This window comes from Heteronotia binoei, chromosome 21 (genome assembly GCF_032191835.1).
Source record: "Heteronotia binoei isolate CCM8104 ecotype False Entrance Well chromosome 21, APGP_CSIRO_Hbin_v1, whole genome shotgun sequence".
In the NCBI taxonomy this organism is placed as follows: domain Eukaryota; kingdom Metazoa; phylum Chordata; class Lepidosauria; order Squamata; family Gekkonidae; genus Heteronotia; species Heteronotia binoei.
In genome coordinates, this window is record NC_083243.1 from 61,749,531 (window position 1) to 61,765,604 (window position 16,074).

Genomic DNA, 16,074 nt, shown 5'->3' on the forward strand with positions numbered 1-16,074 from the left:
GCAAGGTCTCTGTTACATTGGGCCTTTTCACACTTACCGGTAGAAACCGGAAGGGAGTCGGTATTGTGTCGTCTTGCAGTAATCCGAGACAGGGATGGGAGTTTTCAGACACATGTTTTTTTTCCTGGTAGGGTTCCGTGATTGAAGCAAGCCATTTCACACTGTTCCGCTTTTATCTCGCTTCCACCAGCGCCAGCCGTTTTCGCCTGCCGGCGTGCGATCTCTGACTAATTTTTTTTTTTTTTTGGAATGTCGGGCAAAGATCGCTATAGCGACATATCACAACAGCACCACCATAGAGATGGCTAGGCTCCATTGAGATAAGTTACCAAGTTTCAGTGGCGGCGATCTCTGGCATCTTAATGGAACCCAGGCATCCCTATGGTGATGCTGTTGTGATATGTCGCTATAGCGATCTTAGCCCGACGTTCCAAAAAAACAAAACAAAACAGAGATCATACGCCGGCAGGCCAAAAAGGGTGCGAAAACTGCTCCCGGATTAGATACTGGACATTTCACACAGCGCCCCATACCGATTTCAACCTGGAAGGAGGGGTTGAAAACTGGAAGAAGCTGCTCTTTGTTAGTAACGCCTCAGGCATGCCTCACTACCTGGACAGCCGCGGGACTGTGTGAAAAGGTGACAGTATTCCGGTAGCAGCCAGTTACTGAGTCGGGTCTGTCTGAAATGCCAGCAGAAACCCGTTACTGTTCAGTAACTGACCAGCTTCCATACCGGAATACATAGGCTGTGTGAAAAAGTTCATTGTTTTCCCGTTTCAAAGCTAAAATAGTCAAGGAAAGCCTATTCCTCATTTAGCAGTGATAGTCACATGTTTCAGTTCCAGAAAATTACTGTTTTACTCTGTAGTGCAGTTTGCTGAAAATAAATCTCAACAGGATTTAAGGTGAATGAACAAAGCATTGAGAACAGCCTGATAGGGAACAGTTTCTAACCCCAGCTCTTTATGAAGCTGTATGTGCATGTGATAGCAATGAGTGAACAGACAAGAGATAAATGGTAGCCCTGTTGAAGCAGATAGAAGACAGTGCTGTGGTGAACTTTTTAAGGCAACTTGACAGAGCAGTGAACTTTCCACATCTGTAGCCTGTTTCATCACATGCATTAATACGGTATGTGTACATAAAACGGACATTTCATTTGTTGAACAAATAAGACACTTTTAAAAAAGAAACCACAAGAATAACGATCAGGTGCTTTACTTCTGATTTGGGTGCCTGGATAAGAACTTCTGTGGTTGTTATCAGTGAGTAATGGTATTTTGATGAGAAAATGCTAAAATTCCTTAATAGAGTGCTTTCAGGATAGTAGTAAACAGCCTCTGAAATACAGTGGTGGTTTTTTTTTTTTGTAAGGAAGCCTATATCTTATTCCTGTGAACCACTCACAGACGTTTTACAAAAAACTGAAACTGATGAAAGAACTGGGTTGGTGGTAGAACAGAAATCTTATTTCATGTAGTTCCATTTGTGCCACAAAATGTTTTTCAAGAGCTGCTGTAGCATCATAATGATTTTTCATTGTCAGTCATTGTTGCCGTGTAAAGAAGACAAGGTGCTGTTGTCCAATTCGGAGGCATGATATGATTTAACTGAAGAAGGCCACTATCCCAGTTTGAATGTGTGTGCGTGTACACTGAAGTACACTTTGTATTATGCACTGCACAAGCACAAATACCAGGCAGTATGCAGTCAGATTGAGCACAATGCAGTGACTGACTAGTGTTTCCACTTAAGAAAAAGCAGTGATTGGAAATGTTAGTATGATCCAATTCAATTCCCTTCCCTCAGAAAGTGAAAATTTTGTGTATTGTCTCAGAGATAATCTTTGTTGTCCAAAAATACTTTAATAAATTTTTCATTGTAAATACTTTAAACCAATTGCAGGTGACTGGATGTGTCCAGTTAATAAAGGAGATGAAAAGAAAAAGAAAGATTCAAACAAAGATGAGGAAGAATCAAATGAGCCCAAAGGTGATCCAGAAATGGCTCCAATATACTTGAAAAGATTGTTGCCTGTGTTTGCTCAAACATTTCAACAAACTATGCTGCCTTCAATAAGGTAAGAATACTGTCAAGGTTCCATTGAATGAGACATGTGATTGATGAGAAGTAGGACAGGTGGGAGAGAGATAATTATTGGATGGTTAATCTAATAAGATTGTTTAAAAATTAATGAAGCATGCCATGCAGTGATTTATGTATGCTGAATTGGGACTTTGTGAGACTGGGCCATGTGTGTCATAAAATGTAATGTGAGGTATTGGAGATATAAACTTTGGAAAGGACACAGACAAACAGTATTAAACATTATATTTTAACTTAAAATACAGAGATGCTTAAAACTCTTGCAATATTTTGTTTAAAATGGAAAAGTGGGGGAATAGTGAGATTTGGCAATGCAATTTTAAAAATAAAACATCAAGAAAAAACACAAGGATCACAGCAGAAACTAAAAATATAAAATGCTCTGAGCCTGAGAAAACAATGAAATGGCACTGCAATCTTCTCCCCCTCCCCCGCCCCAAGCCTACTCATATTAGTAATGGCTCTCCAGTGTAATTATCCCCCTTTGGCTGTGGATTCCCAGGTTAGAGTACTCACTAGGTGAGGTCAGCAGAGACAAGCTGGCTCAAAGCATCAGCCCTTTATTTGCAAGGACACAACTCCAGGCTGGGTGAGTGGGCGTCAACGTGGCAGATGCGGTTCAATGTGGCCAAGTGCAAAGTAATGCACATTGGGGCCAAGAATCCCAGCTACAAATACAAGTTGATGGGGTATGAACTGGCAGAGACTGACCAAGAGAGAGATCTTGGGGTCGTGGTAAATAACTCACTGAAAATGTCAAGACAGTGTGCGTTTGCAATAAAAAAGGCCAATGCTATGCTAGGAATTATTAGGAAGGGAATTCAAAACAAATCAGTCAGTATCATAATGCCCCTGTATAAATCGATGGAGGGGTCTCATTTGGAGTACTGTGTGCAGTTCTGGTCACCGCACCTCAAAAAGGATATTATAGCATTGGAGAAAGTCCAGAAAAGGGCAACTGGAATGATTAAAGGGCTGGAACACTTTCCCTATGAAGAAAGGTTGAAACGCTTGGGACTCTAGCTTGGAGAAACGTCGACTGCGGGGTGACATGATAGAGGTTTACAAGATAATGCATGGGATGGAGAAAGTAGAGAAATAAGTACTTTTCTCCCTTTCTCACAATACAAGAACTTGTGGGCATTCGATGAAAATGCTGAGCAGAGAGGTTAAAACGGATAAAAGGAAGTACTTCTTCACCCAAAGGGTGATTAACATGTGGAATTCACTGCCACAGGAGGTGGTGGTGGCCACAAGCATAGCCACCTTCAAGAGGGGTTTAGATAAAAATATGGAGCAGAGGTCCATCAGTGGCTATTAGCCACAGTGTGTGTATATATATATATATATATACATACATTTTTTTTTGCCACTGTGTGACACAGAGTGTTGGACTGGATGGGCCATTGGCCTGATCTAACATGGCTTCTCTTATGTTCCAGGAAACATGTGTTTCAGCTGTCTATGTAGGAACGCTGCAAGTGAACACACCATTGAAACACATTGTAGCACAGACAGAGTTGCAAGGAGAAAACGTGGAATGGGTTTTCTATTAAGGTCTCTGGACCCTATCTATCTGGGCACAGAGACCTTAATAGAAAACCCATTCCATGTTTTCCTTGTAGCTTTGCTTCCGGCTGCAGCCTACAAAGAGAAGGTAGAAAAGGCAGGAAACTAAAAGAGCAGGGAACTTTGTCAGCCGTGGAGATTCAAACGGTGAGGACAGGAGGGGGAGGAGAGGGGAGAAAAGAGCCCTGCAGGCCTGATTAAAGCCCTGAGCAGGCTGGTTCTGGCCCATGGGCCAGACATTTGGACACCCTTGGTTTAGCATAATTAGTAAACTTCTCTCACTGAGAAAGTATTAGAAATTCGAATATTAGCTGTGAGGCATTTACAAGCTTTTTTGCAGATGAAGTCTTGTTGCTCTGTTGCGACTTCTCAGCCAGGTTTGATATAGTAAATGAATTGGAGGCCCCTTGGTTGTCTTTGGATTCAGTTGTTGATAGCTTCAGCCATCTCTCCCAGCTGATGCTGACAGGATTCTGGATGCTATTAGGCTGACCATGCCCCTTGTGGCTGGAGAAAGCCTAATGGCAAGAAAATAAAGGTCCCTGGATTCAAGGGACTATCCAGTTGGCTTGAAGGAGACTTGGCTTGAGTGGTTGTATCGCTCTTAAAGAAACCAACCATGGATCCTTAGATCCTTCCAATTACTGCCTAGTCTCGATTCTTTCGTTTCTGGGTAAGTTAATGGAAAGAGTGATTGCTGAGCACTTCCAGAGTTTCCTGGATGACACATCAGCCCTGGACACATTCCAGTCCTCCCATGGGATGGAGATGGCTCTGGTTGCCCTCACAGATGAGCTGCACAGATAGCTGGATCGAGATGGGTCAGCAGTTTTACTGTTATTAGATCCTACAGCAGCATTCAACATGGTTAATCATGATCTTTTGATCTACAGCCTTGCTAACATAGGAGTCCAGGGGGGTAGCCTTGAAGTGGCTTACCTCCGTTCTCCAAGGAAACCAACTAAAGTGTGAACAGCTTTCTCCAAGATCGCGGACAGAGGGTGGCACTGGGTGAGAGGGTGTTATCTAAGTAGCCTTAGTGTGTGGGATTCCCCAGGGAACCATCTTCTCCATGATGTTGTTTAATATCATGGTGTGTTCCCTTGGCTGGCTGGTGCAGAGTTTTGGGCTGGGTTGTCACCAGTATGCTGATGATATCCAGCTCTATCTGTTGATGGGTGTCCAGCCAGAACTGCCCCAGCAAATTTGGCTAGGGGTCTGGGAACTGTGGTGGGATGGCTAAAGCAGAGCCAGCTGAGACCGAATTCTTCTAAAATGGATGCTCTGTGGCTGGGTCATGGGGATTCTGGTCTGGGGTGCCACCTCGCAGCTGGATGGCATGCCTTTGAGACTCAAACCAACTATCAAGAGGCTGGGTGTGATGCTGGATGTCTTCATATCAGCAGAGGCCCAGGTCAGAAATGTTGCCCAGGCTTGCATTTTTTTCAACTGTGCCGGGCCAGGCAACTAGCTGCTTATCTGTCTTGCCCAGACCTAGCCACTGTAATCCGGGCAACAGTCACCTCCTGGTTGGATCACTGTAACTCACTCTACGTGGGCCTGCCCTTGAGGCTGACCTAGACACTCCATCTGGTGCAGAATACAGTGGTGCAGGTCCTTATGGGCACCTGGCGAACAGCATGTATTCACCCTGTGCTATTTGAGCCACAATGGCTTCCAGTGGAGTATCAGATCCAGTTCAAGGTTCTGGTGTTGACCTTTAAGGCCCTGAACTGTCTGGGACCTGTATACCTTTAGGACAGCCTGTATATACAAATAAAAAAAAGTATTGTTATATACCCCAGAAGAGTGATATGCTTGGTAGACTAAAATCTACTGGCGATCCCTGGGCTGTCCTCAACCAGAGCCAGGACATTTTCTTACTTGGCTCCAAGGTGGTGGAACTCTCTGTAAAATAACATCGGAGCCCTACAGGATGTGAAGCAGTTCTGCAGGGCCTGTAAGGCAGAGATGTTCCAGCAGGCATTTGGTTGAGGACAGTGATGTCTGTCTCTGTATTATCTGGCACTTCTGTCCTCCATCCACCTCTGCCCCCGCCGTGAGTGGTTGGCTTTCCTGGATTTTTATTGCCATCTTTTGGCAGTTACAGATTTTTTTGAATTGTATCAAAATAATATTGGCAGGGAGGGCAGTCTAAAATCAGATATATAAAAATAAATTAACAAGGCTCTCTTAGTGAAATGCATCTTTACCTGTCTTTTAAACTAAATATTGCATTTATGTTGTAGTGATGGTGGTGTTTTCTACTAGATTCTCTTTGCCATCTCTAGACTTAGGTTGTTTGAAAATGGTATATCATTAAAAAAATAAGAACCTCGTGTCTGATTGGCAAGTTACTTCCTGGAGTTGTTAAGCATGTGGGGAGGGAGGGGACTAGAACAGATTCCTGCCATGCTACAGGTAAGAGTGTCTTTTGCCCTGGCACTGCTACATGACATTTTTTCACAGGGCACATTCATTGTTGATAGTCAGTTACATACATTACACACAATTTGGGTATGGCAGCAGCAGAACGGAGTGCAGCAGGGCTTCAGCCTATGTCAGTGACTTGTATCACTGTACAGTTTGAGCATAACCAAAAACGTTTGATCTCTGGAGATGATAATAGACTGAACGTGATGAGATGTAGTTGAGCACATTAGTGCAAAAACTGCTCTCTTCTGAGTGTTCCTGGTTCACTTTAGTAACAATAGTGTTTTTCTGTCTTTAAAAGGAAAGCAAGTCTTGCTCTCATCAGAAAAATGATTCATTTTTGTTCTGAAGCTTTACTAAAAGAAGTTTGTGATTCTGATGCTGGTCACAATTTGCCTACAGTACTGGTGGAGATCACTGCTACAGTTCTAGATCAAGAGGTATTGTGACCTCCAATTTTTTGTGATAAAACACTAGAAAATACATTGCAGAATCTATTAGATTGTTCACATTATTAAAAATGTGGATTATTGAAACAAGTTGTCCCGGGGTTTAATAAGTTTCTTGTTAGTTTATGAGTTTGTTCAAATGGATGCAGCCCTTGAGGCAAGAGGACTTACAGAAGGACCTTTTGAATAACATGTTGTGCATGTATCATATTGTTTGTCACTGCCGAGGCTGGCTGGGGCTTCCTGTATGCTGGGTGTAAAACACTGACTTTTACTATGTAACTCATCAAATAGCCCAAAATAGTGTAGGAGTTGTTCAAAGAGAACACCTCTTCAATGCTTTTCAGATTAGTAGCATAGCCAATGTCTCCTAAGTGTGAACTGCTTGTCAGAAAGTGAATTAGTGCCTTCTCTGTAATTTTCCCCAGGATGACGATGATGGCCACTTACTAGCGTTGCAGATCATAAGAGATTTGGTTGATAAAGGAGGTGACCTTTTTTTGGATCAGCTTGCTAGGCTTGGGGTAATAAGTAAAGTGTCAACTCTGGCAGGACCATCTTCTGATGATGAGAATGAAGAAGAATCTAAACCTGAGAAAGTAAGTACAGGTTGCTTCCCTGCTTCTGTCCATCAGCTGTCTGAAGTTTTGAGTGAAAAGTGCAATGCATTCTAGTGAGGGATTTATTGCGAGTTTGAATGATGTATTGTTGTTTTGGTTATGCAGTATACTAGATAGATTGAAGCTAATTATTTAGAGAAGTTCTAGATCTTGTCAGGTAAGCTGCTTACACAGGGATAGATTTTTAATAAAGATTTAAATTAGGAGGTAAATACCATGACATATTTTTTCAAATCTCCCAGTTGCCAAGTCCTCTGTTAAAAAACTAACCCTTGTGCCTGTCTAGCATCAGTATAGCACACTGAGGGGATTCGGGAACTCTGTAGGGCAAACTATAGTGGGTTTCCAAATGCCATCTTACTTTGAACAACTGTAAGCCATATTTTACCCTCTTAAGCTGTGTAGATCAAAAGTATGGAACTAATTGGTAGGAGTGAACTCTGTATCAAGCCAGTTCTGATGTGCATTTGAAAGTACTGGAGCCCTGAGCAACCCACAGTCTGTATATTGAATTCTCTGTTAGCTGATGTTTCATTATTCTCACTGGATTGATAGTGCTAAGGAACACATGAACAGTCAGCTTTTCAGGACAAATTTGTTTTGTGAGATGAAAATGGGAAACAAGTCTGTCTCCAAAGCATGCTTTTGTCAGTTTTTTAGTGTCTATCTGTCACAGTAACTCTAAACATATTGGTATTATGGAATTCTTTTCCTGGAGAGATTTGTCTGTTCCCTTCTACTACTGTCTTCTGCCAGCAGATGAAGACTGGCATTCCTTCACTGATTCTCATTAACCTTTCCTTCTATTTGCATATGTGTGTGCTTGTGTTCTGTTTTAATTGTTTTGCTATGTGTGTGGGTTAGGTTAGATTAGGTTTTTTCGATTTATATCCTGCCCTCCCTGCCAAAGCAGGCTCAAGGTGGTTCACAATTCGTAATAAAACATCAATAAAAACATTAGGTTAAAATGACATTCAGGTGCTAATATCTATACAATTAAGTAATATAGTAACTAAATACATAGATGGAATTCAGTAGACTTAACACATTCAGTAGTGTGTTAAACCTAATGTTTCTACTGTTTACCATCTTAGGGCTCTAGGTTGAGTCTAAAGGCAGCTTCAGATGTTTTACATAAACATAATTAACATCCATTTTCAAGTTAGGTGTACTGCCTGCTGAAATTCTAGGCCTGTGTGTAGCCTGTGAATATGCTTGTAGTGTTTCTTCTTTGAATTGCTTAATTTACATGCATATGGAGTTGTTCATTGGTCTTTTCTGGTTACAGGAAGATGAACCTCAAGAGGATGCTAAAGAACTACAGCAGGGCAAACCATATCACTGGAGGGATTGGTCAATCATTAGAGGAAGAGATTGTTTGTATATTTGGAGTGATGCTGCTGCTTTGGAACTCTCTAATGGTAGCAATGGATGGTTCAGATTTATCTTGGATGGGAAGCTGGCTACAATGTATTCCAGTGGGAGTCCTGAAGGAGGATCTGACAGTTCAGGTACAATCCTGTTCTCAACTAATATTTAAAAACATGATAATATTATATACTTATATATATATATATATATTGTTTGATTTTGAGATATTCTGTTTTACAGGAATTGCTTCACTAAATAGTAAAGGATGTAAACAGGTGGAAGGTGGTCAGTTATTGTGATGCTTTTGTCAACTAGCATGTAACAGTAACCTTTCTTAGTAACTGTGTTCGGTGAACATCTGAGCTTCATTTTGTATTCATTCTTTTCTATACATACTAATATATTTCAAGCAGCAATTAAAGGTAATATGCAGTGATAATTCACTGCATTCGAGGTGTAGCAAATTGGAATGTTGGTTTTTGTGGCTTGCATCTAGTTAGTAGAATGAAGTTGCATGTCTGTGTATGTGTGTGGACAGTGCTGCAAAGTTACTTATTAGAATCAAGAGACTCAGCAAGAGGCATTGAGCTAGAAGAATTTTATGTTATACTGAGCTATTGAAAGTTAAAGCACAGTGGGTATTGCTTGCTTTTTCACCTTTTCCAGTGGTTTTTTTTTCATTAGTGCAACAACTAATATTTGAAAAATAGTGAATAAAAAAAACCTAGCAAGTGTGTAATGAACTATAGCATTGCTGTATCTCTTTTGAACAGTTGCTTTAATATATTGTATGATTCAAATTCTCAGGAAATTGTTTATCTAGCAGAGTAAGGCTGTACTACGAGGCTTAATTCTGAAAGCTTTTCTGTCCAGCAGTTCTTAAATCAGGAATTTGATTATTGGGAAAAATGATTTCCTCAATGTTTAATCAGTTTGTACTCTTTGTACTGGTGAAGTGGTTGAAAGTATAGGCTTTGTTAGCATTGCTCCTAGAGACAAAACGATTGGCAGCATGGAGATTGTGAGGTTTTCGTGCTGAATATAAAGACTGCTGTCTCCTCTTCCTATTTTTGACATCTCAGAAGAGCATGTTAACGATGAGAAATATTATTGTTTATATTGTAGACAATATTCTAAGCTGTGGAGTCTTGTGAGCAAAATTCTACTTTGTGAGCTACTGACATTAAAGTTGTGAGCTGCTGCATTAAATTAGTTTGCTCTGGGGTCATTTTTTCTGAGCTAAGACAAAATGTGTGAGCTGGAGGCTAAAAAAACTGAGTAGCTCACACTAACTCAGCTTAGAAGGAACACTGATTGTAGACCTATGTGAGGCTGTGGAGTGTAGGTAGCCTAGAAAAATTGTAGAGGAGTAAAATAGAAATAGCTGTCAGCCGCACAAGATCTAACTGGCTGGTGCACAGTTGCAAAGCTTATGTAGCTTTATGAGGTCAAGGAAATTGGGGAACCAAAAGAGGAGTCACCTCAGAGCCTCCAAATAACACCATAGCCTTAGGAACTTGAATCTGCTGTCTTGTGTAGGGTCAGTAGAGCCTCAAAAAGTTCTTGAGCTGTTCATGACAAAATCCTCTATGGACAGAGGCTGTGACTTGTACATTGCATATGTATTATTCTTGTGCCAAATTAGCACTGAATGATAATTAAAGAAGCGTGATTAGGTGCTGGTCAAGTTGCTGTCCCCTATGGAGCACTCATATCCTGTATTCTGTAAAGTTTTCATTAAAAGCAGTTGTGTTAAGCTGCTGAAATTTAAGCAGCATTAATTATTTGAAGGCAATCTGAATTGTTCTCTTAAAAGAAATCCGAGACTACTACAGTGTATTGGTAATTGTGGATGTCCCAGAGTGACACAAAGTGATTGTAATAACATACTCCTGTAAGCTGTTACTGCAAAACTATATTGTATTCAAGTTTTAACATTTCACAGTGGAGAAAAATATTTTCAGTTTCATGGAGCCCTGCTTAATAAATACATGAGTTTTGTTAGTGTAGTCTGGCGCAGCTGGTCCTCTTGGCGCATGAGACACAGTAGACAGCAAGGGGCTTATTCATCTGAACAGTGTGCATTTGAACAAAAGTGAAGAATGCAGCAGTCAACTAAATTAACCCCTGTGTGTTGTTGTGTGTGTGAGAGCAGTCTGTACTCAATTATTTTTGTATGCAAGACTGCTGTTGGGCTCTCAACTAGTCTATTCCTGTATTGAAGCTGCTAGTATCAACTGTGGCTCTGTGCAGGTACTATGTATGTGGGACTGCATTTCTGCAGTATCAGTAGCTTGAAAAAGTGTCATGATTGTCATGGAGTACATCACACATTGGAAGCACTGTTACACACAGACATCATTTTTATGCAATCCCAGCTGGGAGCTGAATGACAACCCCAAATGTTCCTGAGGTGATGGTATGGGGGTTGGTACAATTTATGTTCCATTCAACCCTGACAATTGAAGGCTGCTGTTTAGCTTTACACTATATCTCAGTGTATTTTACAACATAAAATGCAACTATTTTGTTTCTGTTCAAAGAAAATTGCCATTTAAAATACACAATAGCATTAAATATCCAAACATATATCATATTCTTCCACCTCTTGAATTTCTTTTAAAACAATGTATCAGATTAAAACTACAATTTTAGGTATTCCTTGTGGAGTAACTGACTGACTTGTAAAGTCTCTCTGAATCTCAGGGTTTTTTTTCTTTAACTTTTCTTTATTGAGGATGTAATCGGCATACAATGTTGCAGGTTTACAAGATAATAAGCTAGCACCAATAAAACAAAATTCAGCCTGATTAAGATACAAAACCAAAAACTGCTGTCTATACATAGTCTGCTATCAAGCATATCAAATACATGGGAGAGGGGGGATAGAGATTAGTATCTCAAGAAAGGGGTGAATCTCAATTTTTCTGCAAAGTCCTTCTCTTTCTCTTCCAAATTTGAACAGTCTTAAACCTTAAGAGCTTCTCAGTAGATGAGTTTCTGTTAGCAGAGATGAAACATATATTTGCATATTTAAGCTTAACTAACACACAGCTTCCCGATTGCCCAGTAGTAATGTCTCACATTGTGGTATAATAGTCTAATGTTTGATCTATCCTGAGAACTTGAATCCCAAACTTAAATCTGCATTGAATGCATTTCATTAAAAATGTTACTTTATGAAACAAAATTATTACATATATGATACTTAAAAGTCAAATTCTAGTTACCTTTTCTTTTTAACAGAAAGTCGAAGTGAATTTTTAGAGAAGTTACAGAGAGCTCGAAGCCAAGTCAAAGCATCCACATCAAGTCAACCAATTTTATCAACCCCAGGGCCTGCTAAACTCACTGTGGGGAATTGGTCTCTTACCTGTCTAAAGGAAGGAGAGATTGCTATTCACAATTCCGATGGCCAACAAGCTACAATATTAAAAGAAGATCTACCAGGTTTTGTTTTTGAGTCCAATAGAGGAACTAAACATTCATTCACTGCTGAAACCTCTTTGGGTAAGTGTGTAAATACATTTAATGAGATGGCAACAGCAGTTGTGTATATATACAGTGTTCCAGCAAGATGATATTGATGACTTCTGGATTTTGCTTTGTAGGATCAGAATTTGTGACTGGTTGGACTGGCAAAAGAGGCAGAAAGCTGAAATCCAAGTTGGAAAAAACCAAGCAAAAGGTTTGTATATTTCTCTTAACCTTTTAAATTGAGGAATTTATTAAAAGAGTTCCTTGAATAATATAAAAATAAGAGGAGTTCTGAGAGGAAGTTCTGGATGCTAGATTCTGTGTTCTTTATCATTTTTATCCAAAGAATCAAGTATCCTTGTATATTTTTAAGTCTCCAGAAATAACATACAGCTTTTTAATAGTCCACTGCTGCCCACATGTGTTTGTTATTTTGCTATGCTGATTGTCACAATCTTCTGTGGCTAAATCTGTCGTCTACTTCATACAGCTGCTGGTTTTCCTGGTTGCATCAAGCATATATATATTTGTCACAGGTGCTCTAGTCATAGGCCATTTCTCAATCTAAATCCCTAACTGTTGCTCACAAATATCCCATGATACCCACTCCTCGCTTCTTCCTCTTTGCTGCTTTATTGCCATAAAATATGTAACCTAGGATGCATCTGAAATTCAGTGGAAGTTGTGCTCTCACTATGCTGTAGAACAGGGGTGGCCAACGGTAGCTCTCCAGATGTTTTTTGCCTACAACTCCCATCAGCCCCAGCCATTGGCCATGCTGGCTGGGGCTGATGAGAGTTGTAGGGGAAAAAACATCTGGAGAGCTACCGTTGGCCACCCCTGCTGTAGAAAACATTCATAACTGAATTACCCTCTGTGGACAATCCAGTCCATTTACAAATGATTGCTATTTTACAATGATTCAGAGATGTATGGATGCACCCATGGTATGGGTGGCATTACCATGAACTCTCCTTTTTTTTTTTGTGTGAAGTCTGTGTTTAACCTGAAGCTTTGTATTATGAAATTGGGTTGTACTTCTATAATTTAAGCTCACAATGCCCTAAAATGTTGTCTTCTGGGTTATAGAATTGTTTTGATTCATAGTAATTCAAAGTATATGACCATAGTCCAGTCACTTGTTCCCAGGAGCTAGTGTGGTTATAGTGGTTAAAAGTGGCAAACTCTAATCTGGAGAACTGGGTGTGATTCCCCACTGCTCCAAATGTAACCTCCAGGATGACCTTGGACCTGTCACATTTTCTCAGAACTCTCTCAGCCTCACTTACCTCACAAGGTGCCTGTTGTGGGGAGAGGACGGTAAGGTAAACTGCTTTGAGACTCCTTAGAGTAGAGAAAAGCAGGGTGTAAAAACTAACTCTTCTTTTTATAGTGTTCAGTTTGCAGTGTTCTGATACATTATTGCTTCCTAAACCCTCTCTTCTTGCATATTTGTTGCATAATGTGACGCCCATGGATTTTGGGTAGCTTGTATACTTGCACAGATGGAGCATGTTGAATTGAATTTATCTAGACTGGATTGTGAAGTGGGCCTAGTTCCAATGATGTTACCTCGATACTCCACCACATAATTGGTAGACAGATAGCCTTTCTTTAAACACATCCCTGTCCAGCAGATAGCCTCAGCTTCTCTGTGGAAGATACCTGCTCCCAGGGTTGTTGAGATAAAATAGGATTTATGTCCAGAATTGTGGGGAGGCCAGAACTCAGTGGTAGAGCCCATGATTTCTATGCGTTACTTTCCAGAATTAATCCCTGGCAATCCCCCATTACCTTAAAAAAAATCAGGTACCTAGGTTGAGAAGAAACCTTGTTTCAGGAACTTAGTGAGCTGCTGCATTCAGAGTAGACATTAGTAGACTACAAGGCCCAAAGAACTGATAGAAACCAGTTTCATCCCAGGCTATGTTAATCTGGAATTAACATTTGTAAACCTCTGGAAAAATATTTCATTGGATTTTGAAATGCATTACTGTGATATATACATGTAACTTGATTGTGACTTTGCAAATAATGTTGGCAGGTACGAACTATGGCTAGAGACTTGTATGATGACCACTTTAAAGCTGTTGAAAGTATGCCTAGAGGTGTAGTTGTAACACTGAGGAACATAGCAACTCAGTTAGAGTCTGCATGGGAGCTCCATACAAACAGGCAGGCAAGTACAAATATTTCAGTTTTAACTGTTGACGTATTTTTTCCCCCTGTGGCAATTAGAGTTGGGAATGTTGTTATGCCAGTGTTGGTGCAGATGATCACAAAATTCCCTTCTCCTGGCTTTATTTGCAGATTATTAAATTAATTCAGGAAGAACTACACCTGAACACTGATGATTACACATCCATTAAACCAGGGTAAAAGTGGATTGTGGTAATTTGCTAGGTAGAGTGAAAGGGTGGAGAAGCAAAATGAAACGAGAGTCCAGTGGTACCATAAAGGCTTTTTAAAAAGTTTATTCCAGTGTAAGCTTTCAAAATCATGGCTCATTTTTAGATGCATAGTGGGGGTATTTGTTAGGCATTTATACTAAAAACTGCAACAGTAGAAAGGTGAAGGGGAAGATGTTACAGAGAGGTTTGCTTAAAAGCTGGAACCAAAGAATAATCAGTTTGGATAATGTGGATTAGGGATGGGCATGAACCAAACCACAAATTGTGGTTTGAGCACAAACCAGGCTGCTTCAGGAGAAGATGCCTCCTATGAACCCTACCTGAACTTCCATGGAGGTTTGTGAGGTTCAGAGAGGGTTGGTATGGGTGGTTCCAAAGGCATTTAAACACCTTCAAAGCTTACCTCTGGGTTGGGCTGACCTGAGTGAGCTCTGAAGACCTTTAAAGACCTTCAGAGCTCACTCTTGGAGCTCAGTTGGACCAGCCCGACCCAGAAGTGGACTCCAAAGGCTTTTAAATGCTTTCAGAGCTCACTCCCAACAAGACTAAACTTCAAACTGGATGAACCACAAACTGGTTCATCTTGTGGAGGAGTGTTTGGAGGTTTGGGGTTTGTGAAAACCACAGATCTCCATTTTCCTGGTTTGTGCCCATGTTTAGTGTGGATGCAGACTACTCCCAACAGTTAGTATATAGAGTAGGATTAACATAAAATCATACCAAATGCAGGGACAAGCAGGAATGGAGAAAGAAGCTAGATATATTGCTACCTTCTGATCGCTATTACTAAGGCCACTGAGCTGGGCCATCATGAAATATAGCAGAGAGAAGAGTTTTTTGATAACATTTTGCAGTTTGTCTGTTTTGTTCTATGTATCGAAATGAATGGAAGCATTGTTATCTGATTCTCTTTCAGTTCATTGAGGGAGAGAACACTTGGCGAGATTTAATGAAAACTGCTCTGGAAAACTTAATTGTCCTACTGAAGGATGAAAATACTATTTCACCATATGAAATGTGCAGTAGTGGCTTGGTGCAAGCACTTCTTACTGTTCTGAACAATGTAAGTTTATCACTAAAGAGTCTAGCTCCATTAAAAGATGTAGTGTATTTATAAATAATGTACTCACAATAATCTCTGTAAGAGAACTGTATTTAAACACCAAGGTCTACAGATTTTGGTTTGGCTAATTTTGCCCACAATTTCCTCTGGTGAGCATGAAAGCTTCAGAGAGGTGTGTTCTCTTTTCATTTATGCTGAGTAGTGAGAAGATAAACATTGGGAGAGACTTGTGTTGCTTGGAAGAGACTCTTGCTGTCTCCTGCCTTTGTCAAGCCATAGCACAAATAACGAGAGTTTCAGGGAAGGGTTCTCTGTGTTTAAGTATCACAAGAAGTGAAGAAATGGGAAGTACCAGAGAGCTGTAGCAAGGATGAGTTCAGTGCTACTCTTTGCTCCTCTGCCCCTTGCCATGTGTTCTTAATTTTCCTCAGCCCAAATGTACCTGTCAAAGAGCAAGAGAAATTGGTGAAATACCAAAGGAAATCAGAATTAAGTCACCAACAGAGCTTTTATTGTTGAATTAGAGACTGTTTGGATTTTTCTTTTCTAATGGTACAACTGAATGTGTGGCA

At 40.3% G+C, this 16,074-nt stretch overlaps 1 protein-coding gene across 6 annotated transcripts in view; it reads left to right on the plus strand.

The window, feature by feature from the left end:
- HECTD1 (HECT domain E3 ubiquitin protein ligase 1) overlaps positions 1-16,074 on the plus strand; it is a 75,160-nt gene that overhangs the window by 28,002 nt on the left and 31,084 nt on the right. For all 6 annotated transcript variants that reach the window (XM_060261425.1, XM_060261429.1, XM_060261430.1 and 3 more), the window contains exons 10-17: positions 1,909-2,083; positions 6,413-6,551; positions 6,989-7,159; positions 8,469-8,691; positions 11,798-12,061; positions 12,163-12,239; positions 14,073-14,207; positions 15,356-15,502. In XM_060261425.1, the coding sequence (XP_060117408.1) occupies positions 1,909-2,083; positions 6,413-6,551; positions 6,989-7,159; positions 8,469-8,691; positions 11,798-12,061; positions 12,163-12,239; positions 14,073-14,207; positions 15,356-15,502 (1,331 nt within the window). The remainder of the gene's footprint in view (positions 1-1,908; positions 2,084-6,412; positions 6,552-6,988; positions 7,160-8,468; positions 8,692-11,797; positions 12,062-12,162; positions 12,240-14,072; positions 14,208-15,355; positions 15,503-16,074) is intronic.